The 15,930-nt window shown below is 42.1% G+C and overlaps 1 protein-coding gene across 3 annotated transcripts in view; it reads right to left on the minus strand.

Moving 5' to 3' along the window:
• LOC113171390 (ephrin type-B receptor 1-B) overlaps positions 1 to 15,930 on the minus strand; it is a 133,651-nt gene that overhangs the window by 24,383 nt on the left and 93,338 nt on the right. For all 3 annotated transcript variants that reach the window (XR_003299701.1, XM_026373718.1, XM_026373717.1), the window contains exons 6-9: positions 12,247 to 12,371; positions 5,093 to 5,255; positions 2,589 to 2,697; positions 1,728 to 1,792 (exon numbers count right to left, since the gene is read on the minus strand). Coding sequence is in view for 2 of the 3 variants with exons in the window: in XM_026373718.1 (XP_026229503.1) it covers positions 1,728 to 1,792; positions 2,589 to 2,697; positions 5,093 to 5,255; positions 12,247 to 12,371 (462 nt within the window). In the remaining variant the exon portion in view is untranslated. The remainder of the gene's footprint in view (positions 1 to 1,727; positions 1,793 to 2,588; positions 2,698 to 5,092; positions 5,256 to 12,246; positions 12,372 to 15,930) is intronic.

Genomic DNA, 15,930 nt, shown 5'->3' on the forward strand with positions numbered 1-15,930 from the left:
GAGGTATCAACCTATTTGATGTCTAAACGTAACTAGATCTGCTAAATGCTCTTTCGAATCCTATTCTCATTGAGAGCGAGCACCAGATGCTGAAGCACAAACAACAGCTGAAGCTACAAAGTGACAAAACAGGGTTCGAACATAAGTGATTAAAGATATGTTGATAGTCATATGCAGAGAAGCATTAGGGCATATAGTAAACATGCAGTGCTTAGAAATGTCTGCCTGTTAATTAGCTGATGTTGACAGGTTATTGGTGTGTGAATAGAGTAAAGAAGGAATGGATTTGCTGAGAAAAACTGTAAATGCTAAGAGGCAGTGAGTTGTGTGATAATATGTAAGAATGAGCAGCGATGACACTGATGTTTATGTGGGCAATTAAAAAAAAAACGAAAGAAAAAAAAATAAAACACTCGAGTCTGAGGGAGGTTATTTCTCTAAGCAACACAAGCAGCACTTGAATCATCTGTGGAAATGATGTGTGTGTTCATGCGTTTGTTCCAATTTGCTTGTTATGACATCCCACCCAGTGTCTGGTTGTAATGTTAAAGGTCTGATTTTCATAACCATGACCATCCGCCTGCACTACTGATTTTACAGTACGAGCTGCGTCCCACTTGACATCCGTCGCATGAAGCGAGCTGGAAATGAGGACACGTCACCTGACTGCGTGTGGCAACAGCTGGAACAGTAGGCAGCTGGGTGAATGCCGGCAACGCATTTTGGGAGATTCACCCAAAACAATTGGCTGTGTCATGCTATTTTATTGTTGCGTTGAATACTGTAATTAGAAAACTGTCAGTCAAATCTAGAAAGGCTGGAAGACAACAATGCATCTTGGGCTGGGGGATTACTTCATGAGTGTTGGCGGTGTGAAGGTTGAACGAATAAAACCTATGAATAGGATAGATCCCTTATCGGAATCTTATTTCCACTTCGCTCTAAATCACTTTCTGTGTTTCTGATCTTCTTGTTTATTTTTATGTTAACTACATTTGGCTTTTCCTGCAGATAGCCTGTGACAAAAACTGACTCTCCTGCTCACAGCAGTTTTAATGAGCCATGGCTGCCACTGCTGTAGCTGTGACACCGTGTTGAAACACTTTGCTGTGTCAGGCTCAACAAAGCTCTATCCCCTCAGGTGAAGCCATTTTCAGACTTTTGGTTGGGCAGTACATAGAGGTATGAAGCTCAATCACACTCTTTTGTGGGTATGTGTGCGTCTGAGAGTATACAGCATGTGTGTGTCCCTCTAGACTCCTTCTCCACATCAGTCGGTGCCAAGGGATGCCTTAAAACATGACTCAGTCACGGCTATCGCACAGCCCAAAGAAATAACTGTCAGTCAGTGTCGCTGCATAAAGCAAAATGTCATTTACATCCACAGACGCCTTCCACCTGAGGTAATTTCTCTTTTACCTTACCTCATTTTCATTAATTTGGTATAGAAGAATACCAGCTTTTCACATTTGTTGTATAGCACACATGAAATGACAGCAGCAGTGGGCTGGATACAGAAGAAAATGGAGTGGTAGCAAATATAAATAAAATGTGACAGAGTGCTGAAAAAGAAGCACAATTCTCTAAATCCTCTCATTTTAACCATAGGATGTGTTTATACAATTACATCTGGAACTGCATCAAAAGAAATACAGGCATGGATAATCATACTGACCGAAAACTAACCACAAGCTTATAGGAGTCATATGTATGACAGTGGGCCTCACCTCTTCCTGTGCTGTAATGTTGCAACTTGTCGCTGTACACCGCCTCTTTGGTGTATGCCCTTTTCCTGCGGGAGGAATGAACATTGAAAGAGAGAGAGAGAGAGAGATGACAGGATGAAAGCAAGTGCAAACGAGGCCTTATTACTGTTCATGTTTCTCTGTATGGTCTGAAAATGACGTGGCTGAAATTGAATCAGCTGCAAAGGGTTAGCAAAGGCAAATGAAGTTTATGAAAATGAGCTGATTTTTAATTAGACCTTGATAGGATCTCTCTGCTTTTCATCTGTCTCCTCTGCGTCAGCATCAAAAGAGCCTGGCCCGTTTGATGAACACTTTAGTTGCTCAAAGTTGCACACAGCTCTGCAGAAAATTTGACTTTTATATATCTAAAGCGGAGCATGATAGGAATGTGACAGCATGACAAAGTGCTGCAAAATTAAATTGGCTTGACGTAAGCAAGTTAACAGGGCAAAGTAGGAGTTATGCTTTCTGTGGACTTAAATGTTACATTTCAAATATGTTAAATGAGTTTGCCTTTCTATAAACTCAGTTGCTATTAATAATGATGTGGGCACAAACACTATCTATGTAGAAGGAGCTCACATAGTACATATTTTAAACTAACTAGGGCATGTGGCACCTATCACGACACTATGATGCAAAAAAACACATGGTTACAGATGAATTACAGTTTACATATAAATATAAAGAAACTTAAAACATTAAAATTACAAAGGCAGGCTAGATGTTGTTCTCCAGGTTGAAAAAGAAGCTACATTTTAGATTTTATTGTTGGCAACACATGTAGAAAAGAAGCCTTTGCATGTACTATGACAGATAGAGAAAGGAAAATGTGGTTACCTGCTGCACACGATGGAGATGGCAACAAGGGAAACAATGAAGACTACTCCTGCTGCTGCTGACCCTGCTATCAGAGGAAGCTGTTCCCTCAGTTCTGACTTGAAGTCATCTGAGTAACACAAAGAGAAAGGCAGATAGGCAGACATTGAGACTGTCTTGGGTAGAGCTTAAGGAGCATGACTGTATTTATTTGAAGATGTCCGTGTGTGAAGGTAAAAGAAGAAACAGGGAGAAAAACAGGCAGAGCATAGTGGTTAGACTGGGTGTCCCACTGGATAAAGACAACATATAGATCTCTCTTTTGAGAGGTGCTGACTGAAATCCAGTGAGCTTTGGCGACACTGACAGCTTGTGTTTGATAAACCACAAGAGAGACAGACAGTGAGAGAGACGCATAAAACTCCCGGTAAGAAATTCTCTGTTGCCACACCTGTCAGAAATGAATGGACATGAAAATGCACTTCGGAATATTGTTTCACAGGTGCTGAGAAGGAACTCATCCATTGCCAATCATGCCCAAGCATGTTTAATGTACAGAGCCAGGATAGGCTGCTGGTAGTTCACAAGACAGCCTAGATAGCCTAAATGCCTGCCTAGAAATGCTACACAGCAAAATCCTCAGTTATCCTTTTGTGTGCCTGTCTTCCCGCGACTTTGGTACCAGCACACACTGCAGTTAAAGCAATGCATGATTTAGCATGCTGCAGGCAAATCAACAGCTTCTAAATCCAATCCCCTGTGTAGAATAGGCCTATTGGATTAAAGCGATAAAGGGAGAACTAATGCATTTTTGGAGCTGTGCAAGAGCTGGGATATATAAGGAAACGAAATGTGACAGGAATTGCTCACTCTTTTAAGTTGCACATTTATCAAGCGTCAAGTATCAAGCAAACTGTGTGATGCTCCAGCTACTCAGGTGTCCAGGTAGTCTCTCAGCTCTCTTTTGATGCATATTAGGCGTGAAAAGTTCAAATGAATCATTCCTTCACCCATATGAGAATAGCGATTTCCTCTGACAGTCACAACTCGCACAGTTACCTGTTCTTGCAGTAAATAGGCTCCTATTACAATCAGTTAGTTCCCGAAGTTTCAGTCGTTCAGAAAACTAGAGGACTGTGATATCAGTCACCTTACTGATCGACACATCACATCACACACATCAGTCAGGTTTGCACTGCCTGTGCAAGTGCTTATGTTTGAAGAGGTGGCAAAAGGACAGCTTTCGGGGGGTGTATGGAGGCGCTGACAGGAAGGCGAAGGAGATTACATCCTTTGAGAAAAAACATGGACAGGGAGAAGTGATTGGAAGGCGAGGTAGTGTCTCCATGAGACGGTGGACTAGTTTGACATGGAGAGAGCAGACTGGTGGAGGGGCAGAAGGTGAAGCCGTGGGTGTGATTGTCAGCAGTTCTCTGGCGTCTGCTGCTAATTGCCTTGACGAATGTCGTGCTATGGCAGAGAGCCAGCGAATGAACCGTAAACAGCGTTTGTGTTTGAGCGAGCGAGAAGCGTGCGCTCGTATGTGCATTTATGCATTTGTGTCGGAGGGGAAGCGAAATTCGTGAGAATTTGTGAGGGAGGAGGGTGGCCATGACTGTGCAACTACATCTGATCTGTACAGGTAAACAGCCGCACTGATAACCTTCGTCATCATCATTATCCCTCCTATCCTCTTTCCCTCAAGATCATCAGTGTCCCATTCATTCTTATCATTTTCATTAACACAATACAATGTGGAAATGTCACGGCTGTCTTTGAGACATTATGAACTGTGGCCACATGTGCGTAACAGCAAGGCAAAATAAGGCAGCACTTTGGCGAATCTTGTGAACGTTACACATATGCAGTCAAACGTTCAACCCATCCAGACAGAATCGTGCTGTGTTCATTTTAGCACTAATTCTGCTGCCTGGCACGGTTAGGAAGCTGAACTACACAAACGGCTGCACGACGTGCAGTGGCGCCATTACCAAATCTCTGCACGCACACCTCCTTGCACTTACACTAACAAACATAGTTCCACAACCTTGCCAGCGTAGCAGGTGTTCCAGCCCCTCTTCAGCCCCTTCCTTCTCCAACGATACTACCCACCCCTCCCATGGCAAAAAAATTAATCTCATCAACCACTAATCACAGCTACGCATTCTGGGACGGCTCTTCAGCAACAGAAGGGGTGGGTGAAAAACCAATTAGCTAAGCATTTTGGATCAAGCACAGTTAGTTGCACAAACAAAAGACACTCAACATTTTACATATTCAAAGCACCCACACACACACTCAAACCTGACCATGAACAAAATTAATTTTGCTGTAGATATAGAAGTGCAATCAAACATTGCAGTTCCCCTCTATCTCACTTACTAATAATAAAAATACAACAACAAATACAAAGAGAGACAAGAGTGTTAGAAAGCATTAGGTTGTATGTGTGTGTGTGTGTGTGAGAGAGAGAGAAAATAGAGAGAGACGGAGAGAGCTGTTTCTCCTGGCTCGCCAATCCTTACCATCTGTGAGGGTTTGGAAGCACATCTTGCTGCTGTATTTGCCAAAGCCAGCCACAGTCCGTGCTCGCACCTGTACCACGTAGACTGTACCCGACCGAAGGCCCTCCACACGAGCGGTGTTAGTTTGGCTCCGGAGGATGGTGGAGTTCATCTCTGAGTGGTCCTTCAAGGAGCAGCAAACACACAGACAAGGTTAGAGACAACTTACTTAGAGAACGTCAGTGAGAAAGTGTTAAATCACACAGTTAGGAAGTGCAATCAAAAAGAGTGTTGGTAGCAGAAATCCAACAGTGGATTAACAAACCTTGTATATTCAGGAAATAGTGATACTCATCCAGTTGGTCAGCATCAACAGAACGCAAGTACAACAAATACACAAATGCACAATATTGCCCATTCACACAACAATGCGCATACGCACTATGGTAATTAAAGCCAATCAATTCCTGCAAATTACAAAGAGAAATGGCTACTTCTGAACAGTAATGACATGTTTGTCTCATCAGATGTGCTTTATGGGCAGTTTAATTACTGCCAGAAGTTAAAACATTAAATCCTCTTGTTTAGGTTGCTTTTTAATATGACAGCAGGCCAATTTTCACCCACAGATAGTGTTTTATTTTTTCACTAAAGGGAAATGCTATAAAAATCCTTGGTGCAATCCCTGTTCTATTTGACTTCTTTTTATGCACAGTTTTTTTTTAATTGTCTTCTTAGATCATGTGAAAGGTTATTTTCACACTCATGTATGTATGGATATAATTTGCACATATGCATACATACACTATATCCATCTATTACATAAATGCATCGAGTGGACCGTGGTACCAGCCATCCAGATCCTGCATCTCAGTCTTTCTCTCTGCACACTTACGAGAGCCAGTCAGGCTGTCTGCTGCAGTGTAGTTTAGGGTTTGCTGGAGGTCTCTGCAATGGGGATCAGTAATTACTTAGGCCTGTCACCTTCCCATAACCCAGAGTGAATATGACAGCCAGAAAATAAGACTGCACCTACACTACACCCACTGCTACAGACTGCTGATAGCTAGGTGCAGACATACTGTAGAGAGGGAGGGGGCAGTTGAAAGTGAGGGACAAAATTCCCTGTGTCAGTAAAACAGTGTAAACAGAGGCAGGCTATGTTTTAAACTTGGTAAATACAGTATTATTTAATGCCGCAGTACATCCTATAATGCATAAACTGTATGACTGCTCGGGGCAAACATGACTACAAAATCTGAGTTGATGGTGTGGAATGGAAAAAGTAGACAGGCAAGGAGAAAGCAAGGGAGGGAGGGAGGAGGAGGATAGAAGATGATGGCAGGAAGCGATAAGAAACTCCAGGCAGAGGCAACCCACATCGAAATCATTATCCAATCTGATTGGTGTAATTGAATCATTCCGGTTGCTCCGTCATCAAGCAGACGAGGTAAACATTGCTATGAAATCTGCCCCCCCCACACAATGATGAGTGCAATCACATTAGCTCTTATTGGACACTCTGGGCTTGATGAAGACAAATGTTTGGGCTTGAGATGGGAGAGCGTAAAACCAACAGGCTTTCATTTTATCTCTGAGAGGAAAGAGATGTTTATAAATGGATCTAACTGGTTTAGAGAGTTTAAACATATCACAGACCTTTTGTCCATTGGATCACACAATATGTCATTTCTCCGATGCCCTGCATACAAATACTGTAAAATCCGGAGGCCCCCTTCACATTAAAGCAGCAGCTCGTGTGTTTTTAAAACAGGAGGCATGGAGCCCCGACACCAGTCACCTATTCATCTGGTTTAAGACACGGTTGAGTGCACACGGACCGTTTGGGGTCGGGATTTGCCTACTCTTGCTATCACACTTTGCATTTCTCAGGACCACACCCCCATCTGTTGAGTTTGAATGGAGGACAGGTGAGCTGACAGATGGCCAACTGCCAATGGGGAGCATCCCTCGAGGGAGCACCAGCTAGGAATGGCCCTTTCACGTTGCCAGTCAAATGGGGATTATGTGACACACACATACACGCACCTACACACACACACACACACACACACACACACACATCTGCCGCTTTAAAATGAGATGGCATTTGGCACTCCAGCAGGTTAGAGGATAGCCAATGAAAGGCCGTGCCAGGAGGGACTTCCAGCCACGAGAGGTCCTCTCCTGCTGCCAGTCAAATGGGGATTAGGAGGACCACACCCTAACTTGCTAAATAAAGACAGGGTTGCAGGTGGGAAGACAGATGGTAGAGCAGCCAATCAAAAGCATTGCCAGGGGTGACAGACAGGAAGCACTGTGGGGAGTTTAGTCTCCACAGCATTCAGCACAATGACTCGACAAACATCACAAAAAAGGTCATCCTAAGAAATGCTGTTAGTGTATACGGTGTTCCAGCACACTCACACCTTTTACATTAAATTCAGTTGGAAGCTGCAGAATTTATTCCCATCTGTTCCCCCAACATACATAGCTAGTTACGTGTAGCAGATTTACTGCATTAACATTGGATCTCTTGGATCTTAATGTTGCTGAGTTGCTGTAGATCCAATACTTTTTTTTTTTTACCTGCCAAAACTTTCACTTCATTTATTTGTAATTGACAATTTCCTACCAATTGCCTCTGTGCTGCCACGGGACTGCAGAGAGGAGCTCCTCTCTTTGAATTTCCTCTCTGCCATTTACTTCCATTTTTTCCCCTCTTATTTTGTAAGGTTTTATGGGTGAGATTTCCAGTCAAAAACCATTACTGTTGTGGGCCTGTAAAGGTCACAGAGCCTTTATATGTGATATTGGACTATAAAAATAAACTTGACTTCACTCGATGTGTGTGTGTGTGTGTGCGCGTGGGATGGTATTTGTGTGTCTGTGTTTTAAAATAAATAAATAAATAAATAAAAGCCAACCACCCAAAATGGACAGCATGGCCACCTGGCACAGGGACAGACATGGTGGGATACCATGTGTCCTCTTCACAGGCTCACATGCATGCATGCAAATAACAGACACACACAAAGGAGCGAGAGTGCGGCGTATGAGAGAGAACATTTTAATATTATGTTTGTATAGTGCAAATGAACCAAAGAAATATCTCCTATTAATGTTACTGATTAAAATGTAGCGCCTTAGGTAAAGAAAAAAAATAAAGGAGAAGGGAATTATGGGCTAACAATTTAAATCAAATGCAAATAATTACTATTACCACATGAATTCTAATCTGAAAAGACAATGCTAATTATTTTGTATAGAACTACAATGGTGATAAAATCTGATAATAATGGTAAATAATAAAGGCCATAAAAAGTCCCTTAATCCTATTGAGGAAGAAAGACATTAATATGATGTTAAAAGTCATTTAATCACCACATATTAACAAAAACAGCGTGATCCTGCAAAGTCACAGGTAAGTACGAACATGATAAGAGAGAAGAGAGACGGGAACAATCACTTTGTTTACAGTATATTTGCTTCTGCTCTTTTGGTTTGTTTTATTTTTCTTTGCAGTCACCTCATTTTGAAATAACTCCCTGCACCTGGAGAAGAGAGTCTGAAGAAGGAAATGTGAATACCCCAGCTAGGGGACTGAGGGAGTGCTGCACAAGTTTGTTTTTTTTTTTTTACACGTTCCATTAAAAATCTAAACTTGTTGGCACAACATCTGTGTGTATGTCTACAGAACTGTTGTGGTTGACTGTGAAGGTTGGCAGGGGGAGAAGAAAAGAATAATAAATACTTTCTCCTGGCTTCGCTTGTGAGAAATTGCTAATTGTATGTCAGGTACAAGCAAGATTTCAGAGTGCCAAAAATGCAGATGGTGCAACGGTCCGTATGCTGCGGGGTCTGGTGGAAACTTGTAGATGCTTTTTCCTCACATTGCAGCATGACAGTACTGCCCTCATCCACATCGGATATACCTGAACTGCTGCTGACGCTCAGATGCAAACAGTGACACAAGCTCACACACACACATACTCACACACACACTCACTCACAGAACCATCAGTAACCAGAGCCAGTGGCTGCTCTGCTCCAGCTTTAATGGAGGGCCTGACCTCCGCTATGCTGAGTTATTTCCACCCTCCCCAAAATTTCAGTCAACCAGAGGAAAAAAGGTATGAGAAAAATGGAAAGAACAGGAGCGTGGTATCCTACTTTTTTACTCTGCAAACCTTTAACTCATTTCATCTTGCTTCCCAATTTACAGGGTCCTGGGACCACTTACTCTGTAATGAGAAGGTGGGAGTGAAGCCTTCAGCTCTCGCTGGAGTTTTCAGGTGAAGCTGTCAAAATGCCGTCTTTGTGAGTTATTACCACCTCCTTCCCTCATGCCACTCATGCCTCTGCCTAAACAGCCACTGTAAATGTAAGACTTTTGGTAGATTGTGGATGTTTTGCAGACACACATCTTCAAAATAATGCTGATTACAGTATCTATTCAGACCATAGCCTAAAGAGTGGAAAGAAAAAACTAATAGTATCTGTTATAATTTTCTTTTACATGGTTTAATTTCTCTTTGGTTTAACTACGACCCATCTCATTATTAGATTATTAGCTATTATAGTCATTTTATTAAAAAAACTATCTAACTACAAGATCATTATTTTAGGTAAACAAATAACCTTACTTTACATAATAAGCATATAGCATTGGTTTAGCAGAATGAACATTGTGGGTTATAATTTAACTTTACATATTATCTATTTGGGCTTTAATTGGACCTAATAAGCAAATGGGCAGAATGAAAAGTGGCTTTAATTTGCTGTGACACGTGAGTGAAGCTGCAGTATGTTTACTTGCGATGGCACAGGTCATGATGGAGGCCCAGCATTCAGGGAAGGGAATAATGTCCCCATTTTAAAACCATCCGTCCAACATTATCCTGTTTCTCCCAATTTTTTTTTGTCTCCATAAAAAAAAAAAAAAAAAAAAATGCAAACACGCAAATCAAAACTAAACAAAAAACACTCAACCTCAATCAAAACAGGGAAAAACATTTCTTCAAATTCTTCTTTAAAAAAATGATGACTTAGCCAACATGAATTCAACTTGTGCATAAACTGTATTGTTATGACATGGTTGTGAAAAAAGCAGGAATTTATTTTGCAACATTACTCAACACAAAGTGCGAGAGCGGCACTGTGAGAGTGCCGGAGAAGCTGCCATTGTAAATGAGTATGGGAGGCTTCCTGTGTACAGAGAGACAGCTCTCTGCTGGGCTATGACTATGCCAGGCACGCTGAGACAATCAACACTAGAACCATAACAGTGTGACTACTCTCAGATTAATGCAGACATCGGAGAGATGCATGAAAAAGGAAGTGAGTATAGCAAGGCCATTTTTATATAAAAAAGCCCATTTTTCATGATTGCATTATCCAGCCTGTAACTTACCCACGGTGCTGAGTAAAGCTGGAGTGTGCAGGGGAGTGTGTGATAGACATGGGGAGAGTAATCCCTTCATAATTGCCTTTTATGACTAAAAGGCCACATCATCACTTTACGGCAGAGTAGAACTTCCAGATTTTCTGAACCTCTCAAGCATTCAGGGAATCAATCAGAGCTGGGTGGCCTGACCCAGCAGTGATAGCTCCGTGCAATTTAAGTATCTGCTTCTCCGTATGCAACAAGTAGGCTAAACATGCATGCAGGTAGCCCAGGCTGAGGTGTGTGACACAGAGAAATGATGCAGACTTCTAATCATTAATGCATATCACTTTTAAGAAGTAGGGAGGTTACATTTAACCACCTGCTTTTTTTTGTGCTTAATCGGGCACAAAAAACAGTGCCACCCAAACCTACAGTGACACTTTGGACAGCAGTAGCTGGCTGAAGAAAAGTCTGTTTGGAGCCTATAAAAAGCCTCGTCAGAGCCAAAATACAGTGTGAAAAGCGGACCATTGATTTGGAAATCTCATCTCCACGGCCCAGTGTGTCACAAAGCAATCACTCTGACTCACCTTCTGTGTCTTACTTGCACTCGCATAGTGCTACATTTCCTAGCCAGACAGTAATACGTACAGTAGAATATGAAGGTACATTAAGACAGAGGTAGACAGCATAGAGTGCAACCTCTCTTGTCACCTGAATCGTCCCAGTGCAATTAGCAATCTTGTCCTTGTTAATTCACTAATTTGTGATTACACCATGCTCATCTCTTTGTGTGAGGACACGCTACATAAACATCAATAGGATTAGGTTTCATTGATATTCATGAACTAATGGGAGGCTGTATAAGTGTTATTTACACGACACTAAGCTGTCTGGCAGATAAGGTTTCTCAGGGCCATGGCAATCGGATTCAATTTCATGACCTGTGCAATGCCAGAGGGGAAAACAGCGAGCAATGCAGCTATTATTGGATAACTGAGTTTCCAGCTGCAAACATCATTGAAAAACATGATTGTTGTTCTCCTTGATAGAAAATGCTAAATGTGACAAACTCTATTCTTAGGTGGGGTTATGAATATTGATCCAGGAACCTTAGCCAAAATGAAGCCAAATTTGTGTGAAATAAATAACTCAACAGAAACAGCAAAAAACATTTATAAAACTCTATTGATTTTTGTCTTTTATTAGAAAGCAGAACATGGGTGAGAGTGTACCAAGTCTCACAGAAAGCTTCAGATGACAAAGACTGGGGAAAAAGAAACGTGCATGACCAACCTTGCTATACCTATCGATCAGCTTTAGGAGAACAAACAAGGGCCCAAACAAAAAGCTAGAGTCTCCCATCTCTGTGTATCATTATGTCTAAGGCCTTGGGAAAAGCCTACAGGTCAATACCGGAGCAGCATAGGCACTGTGGGGTAGGGCTGGCGACTTAATAAAGCAGACGTATTGTGTGCGAGCAGACGGGTCGATGTGACACCCCCAAGACGCAATGCGTTTTCACAGCGGGACAGGTTGCTGCACTGTGCAGAGTGGGCCTGGAGCAGAGGTCAACCTATTCACTTCATCAGCAGCAGCAACCAAAGAACAGTTGGAGAGATGGAGTAAACAGAGTGAAAGAACGTATTATCAACCCGGGGGGGCTCTGCTCAGTGATATCCAGGAGAGTGGAGATTTGCTGGGAGCTTTAAATGTGTCTTTAAACACATGTGTATAGGTGTGTTTCACAGATTCACATGAAAAGAAAATGACACATTTAGCTTACCTTCTCATAGTAACGCAGCTCATAGTCCAAAATGATGCCGTTGGGTTGTTCTGGTTGTGGCCATGACAGTGTGAAGCTGTTCATGGTGGAGCTGATCTGGTGCATGATGGGAACTATGGAGGGAGCTGCAGGGTACACAAACACAAAATCAGCATATTTCAATATTTCAAAAGGATTACAGCCACAACTGTATGTGTTTACATAAGGATAATGTAACCCTGCAGTCAGACAGAGGTAGTAGAACAGGCAGAGTCTGCTTTGCTAATAATGACTGCACAGTGAAATTAGCAGAAGCCACTAGTTTGACAAATTTCCTCTTACTATCGACCGTTCAGCAGAAATGTAAGAATTAGGTGCAGTGCGGACTGCACTGCAAAAGTGATGCTATTGTTATTATTGTGTAGCCATATTGATTATTTTCCCTAATTCATCAAGAGTATACCAAGCAGGCTACGAGAGAAGCACTTGTTTATACGCCTAATATTCCAGTGACAGCTATTTATAGTCAGCTCATTATTACAAATAATTTCAGGAAGCATGAGGCACAAAATAAAAACAATTACTTTGCACATAATCCATGTTTAAATAGTAGTTGTACTGTACAACTCCCGCTCTCATAAGTAGCCAGGTAGCCAGCTGAGTTGAGGCCGAGCAGCACTCAGCCATATTCTGGCACAGAACGGCCCAAATATGAGCCAGCTTTGGCCAAAATATGTCTGCCCGATTTGTCTAAGATTTGAGGGAGTGGACTTGGGCTGAGGATCAGCTCTAGTTAGCAGGACTCAGGGTACATTTGTGCCAGAATCATCAGTCACCAAGAGTCTGGCATGAGTGCGGACACCAATCGTGTTGGATACAGTCCAGTGTTCAACTGAATAATTTTGGCTTCCTAGGTAGAATATGGAAGCACAAAGTGGGCCAACCTTGGGATGCACTGGATGCAGTAGTTAACTCAGTTCCAAAGCTTTTTCACTCTGCATTTTTTAGGAATGGCAATTAACTTCACTAACTGCAGGGAATTTGTTTTAAGAAGAGTGGTATCCTTCTTCTTGCTTAAAAGTATAAAGTATCTTTACAATATAACTTAAAATTACTTTCATCAGATTTATTGTGACACCCCCTTGATACACTCCCCTGCTGTCTGTGATGTCATGGTAACCCATGAAATAACTAAACTGTGCAGGCAGGAAAGAAGCATGCTTGCAACCCATAAAGCTGTCACTTTGCCAGCACAAGCAGACTGCAAATGTAGATCTGCTACAGAAGAAAAAAGGACTGTACATACGCAATAAAGAAACTGAACTCATAACTGTTTATGAAATTCACGTTATTCATTCAATGAAACCATTTAGAATCAAATTGGTCGAGCATTGCGATCATTCTGGCCCATCTGCACAGTCGGTTTCATCCTTCAGCTCCAGTACACCTGAACACACACACACACACACACACACACACACACACACACACACACACACACACACACACACACACACACACACACACACACGGCCTGTCAATTAGCCAAGACACTTGGCAATTTCCTGCTCATTCTATCATTTCTGTCCTGTGCACTGACATCCCTCTATCATCACTCTTCGTGTGCCACAAGAGATAATGTTTTTGGACAGAAGAAAGACATCAGCTGTAATAAAACTGTGTCTGAATGTGCATGTACGAGTGTGAGCTTATGTCTTTACCTGGTTTCATAAATTCCAGCTAGAAGGAGGTCTACTGTAAGTTCAAATGCCGGTATTTATGTAGGAATTACAAAAACTGTAGTCTCAAATACTGTAGTACCACCACACGCTGTTGAAACACTCAGGTATAACAAGACCTGTGTCGGAACTAATGCCACATCTGGACAACTAGTGAATAACCCCAAACCTGGATTCCTGTTTTGGGGGTCGTCTCATTGTTGCCCCTCTAGTTCACCTGTTGTTCCTTTCATTAACACCAAAGCAGCTGAAACGGATTAACAACCCTCTCTGCTACTTAACTGCCCAGATTAATATCCCAGAACTTTCTGATTAAAAAGTGTTCCTCTAATTTTTTCAGCAGTGTATTACACATATATCTATTTGTTGTGTTAACATGGTGTAAGACTTGTCATCAAGTTTTAAGTAGGATTATTAGCATGAATACAAACATCTCTGATAGTTTGGTTTGTTAATTAGTTTAGAAAGTTGTATGGTACATAAATAAATATTGTTTAGGTTGTGTATACGCATCAATATATTTAATAGCATCAGTGAATATATTTCAAATATACTGTATAATCACAGATTAGTGTTAGGATCTAAAATCTAAGGTCGATGAATCCAACCAGATTTACTCATCAAACTAATTTGTAAACACACAAGTGTGTTTGATTAAAATCGGATTCTGCGGCTGCGGCTTGAGTTCAAAGCCTTGGTGTTTATATACAGAGCTAGATAGAAATCTCTACCCCCCCCCCCCCCCCCCCCCCCCAACGCCCCCACACGAGCACCCCCACCCCCCCACACACACTCCACACAAGACCACGCTCTACATTTTGTGTCTATCAGTCACTTGGCTCTCGTCCTGCTCGCTGCTGAGGCCTAGTCATCGCTCCACCTGGTCTCCACTCACCATCTTTCTGAATAACTCCTCTATTCGAGAGGCAGCAAATGGCACCCTCTCCCCACTAAATGATCCTTTTTATCAGACTCCTTAGTGGTAATTTTATAACATAAGCACTCGGTAGTCGCGGGGTTTTTGGCTTTTGCATACGGTTTTGTCGGAAAGAAGGCATAATGGACAGTTTTGATTAGCCCATTCTTGAATATATATTTCAAATAGTGAGCATTTCTTTAGAATGTAAATGTAAACAAATGAAAAGCCTCTGTTTATCCTGTCAGTGTGAATGGATTCTGTTTCTTCTACCTCACTTGGCTCTCACCTCCTGCACTCCCTCCTTTCCTCTCTCTCTCTCTCTCTCTCTCTCTCTGTCTCTCTCTCTCTTGCTCTCTCTCATACCCTAAACGAAGAGTGCGAGGGCTGAGCTTCACCTCGATGCTCTTCAGCCTTTTCTGCCTCTCAGGCTGGTTCACGCTCCACTGACCAGGGCTAGGGCTGCCTGGGCTGCATTATCAATTACCAAACGTAGGTACACACTGTTCCTGACAGACCTAAGGGAGGGGTGCTCCGCACAGAAATTCCTGCAGTGGAAAAAGGTGCTCAGGAGAAGAGGTACTTCCACAGCCCTAACCCAGCCAAGAGTCCTGATCCCAACACAGTTCTTTTACCTAGTGAAGTGTCGACAGTGCCAATAAAAAGTAAACGTTTACAACTTTGAATCATAATGGACATTGTTGTTGTCAAAAAATGTACTAAGAAATAGAATATATCCAAAGGGTTAATGCATGCAGTCGAGATTCAGATACATTTAATCCACCGTGTGTTGTAGAGTCAGTTATAGTGATCATAATCTACTGTTGCATGGACCCTCAACATTGTTTTAAGACCAGCTAATAAAATAATCTATTCCTTTAATCAACAACTTACTTTCGTGTTACTGACATTTGGTATTTCTTTGACCAGCATGATTAATGCGAGTGCTTTAGTAGCACTCACAGGGAGTGGGAGTGCTCCTGTGTCAGCTTCTGTGTCAACAATAGGACACACATGTCAGCTACTACTGATTGATTGAGGCGGAATAAC

The sequence above is a fragment of the Anabas testudineus genome, chromosome 17 (genome assembly GCF_900324465.2).
Source record: "Anabas testudineus chromosome 17, fAnaTes1.2, whole genome shotgun sequence".
In the NCBI taxonomy this organism is placed as follows: Eukaryota; Metazoa; Chordata; class Actinopteri; order Anabantiformes; family Anabantidae; genus Anabas; species Anabas testudineus.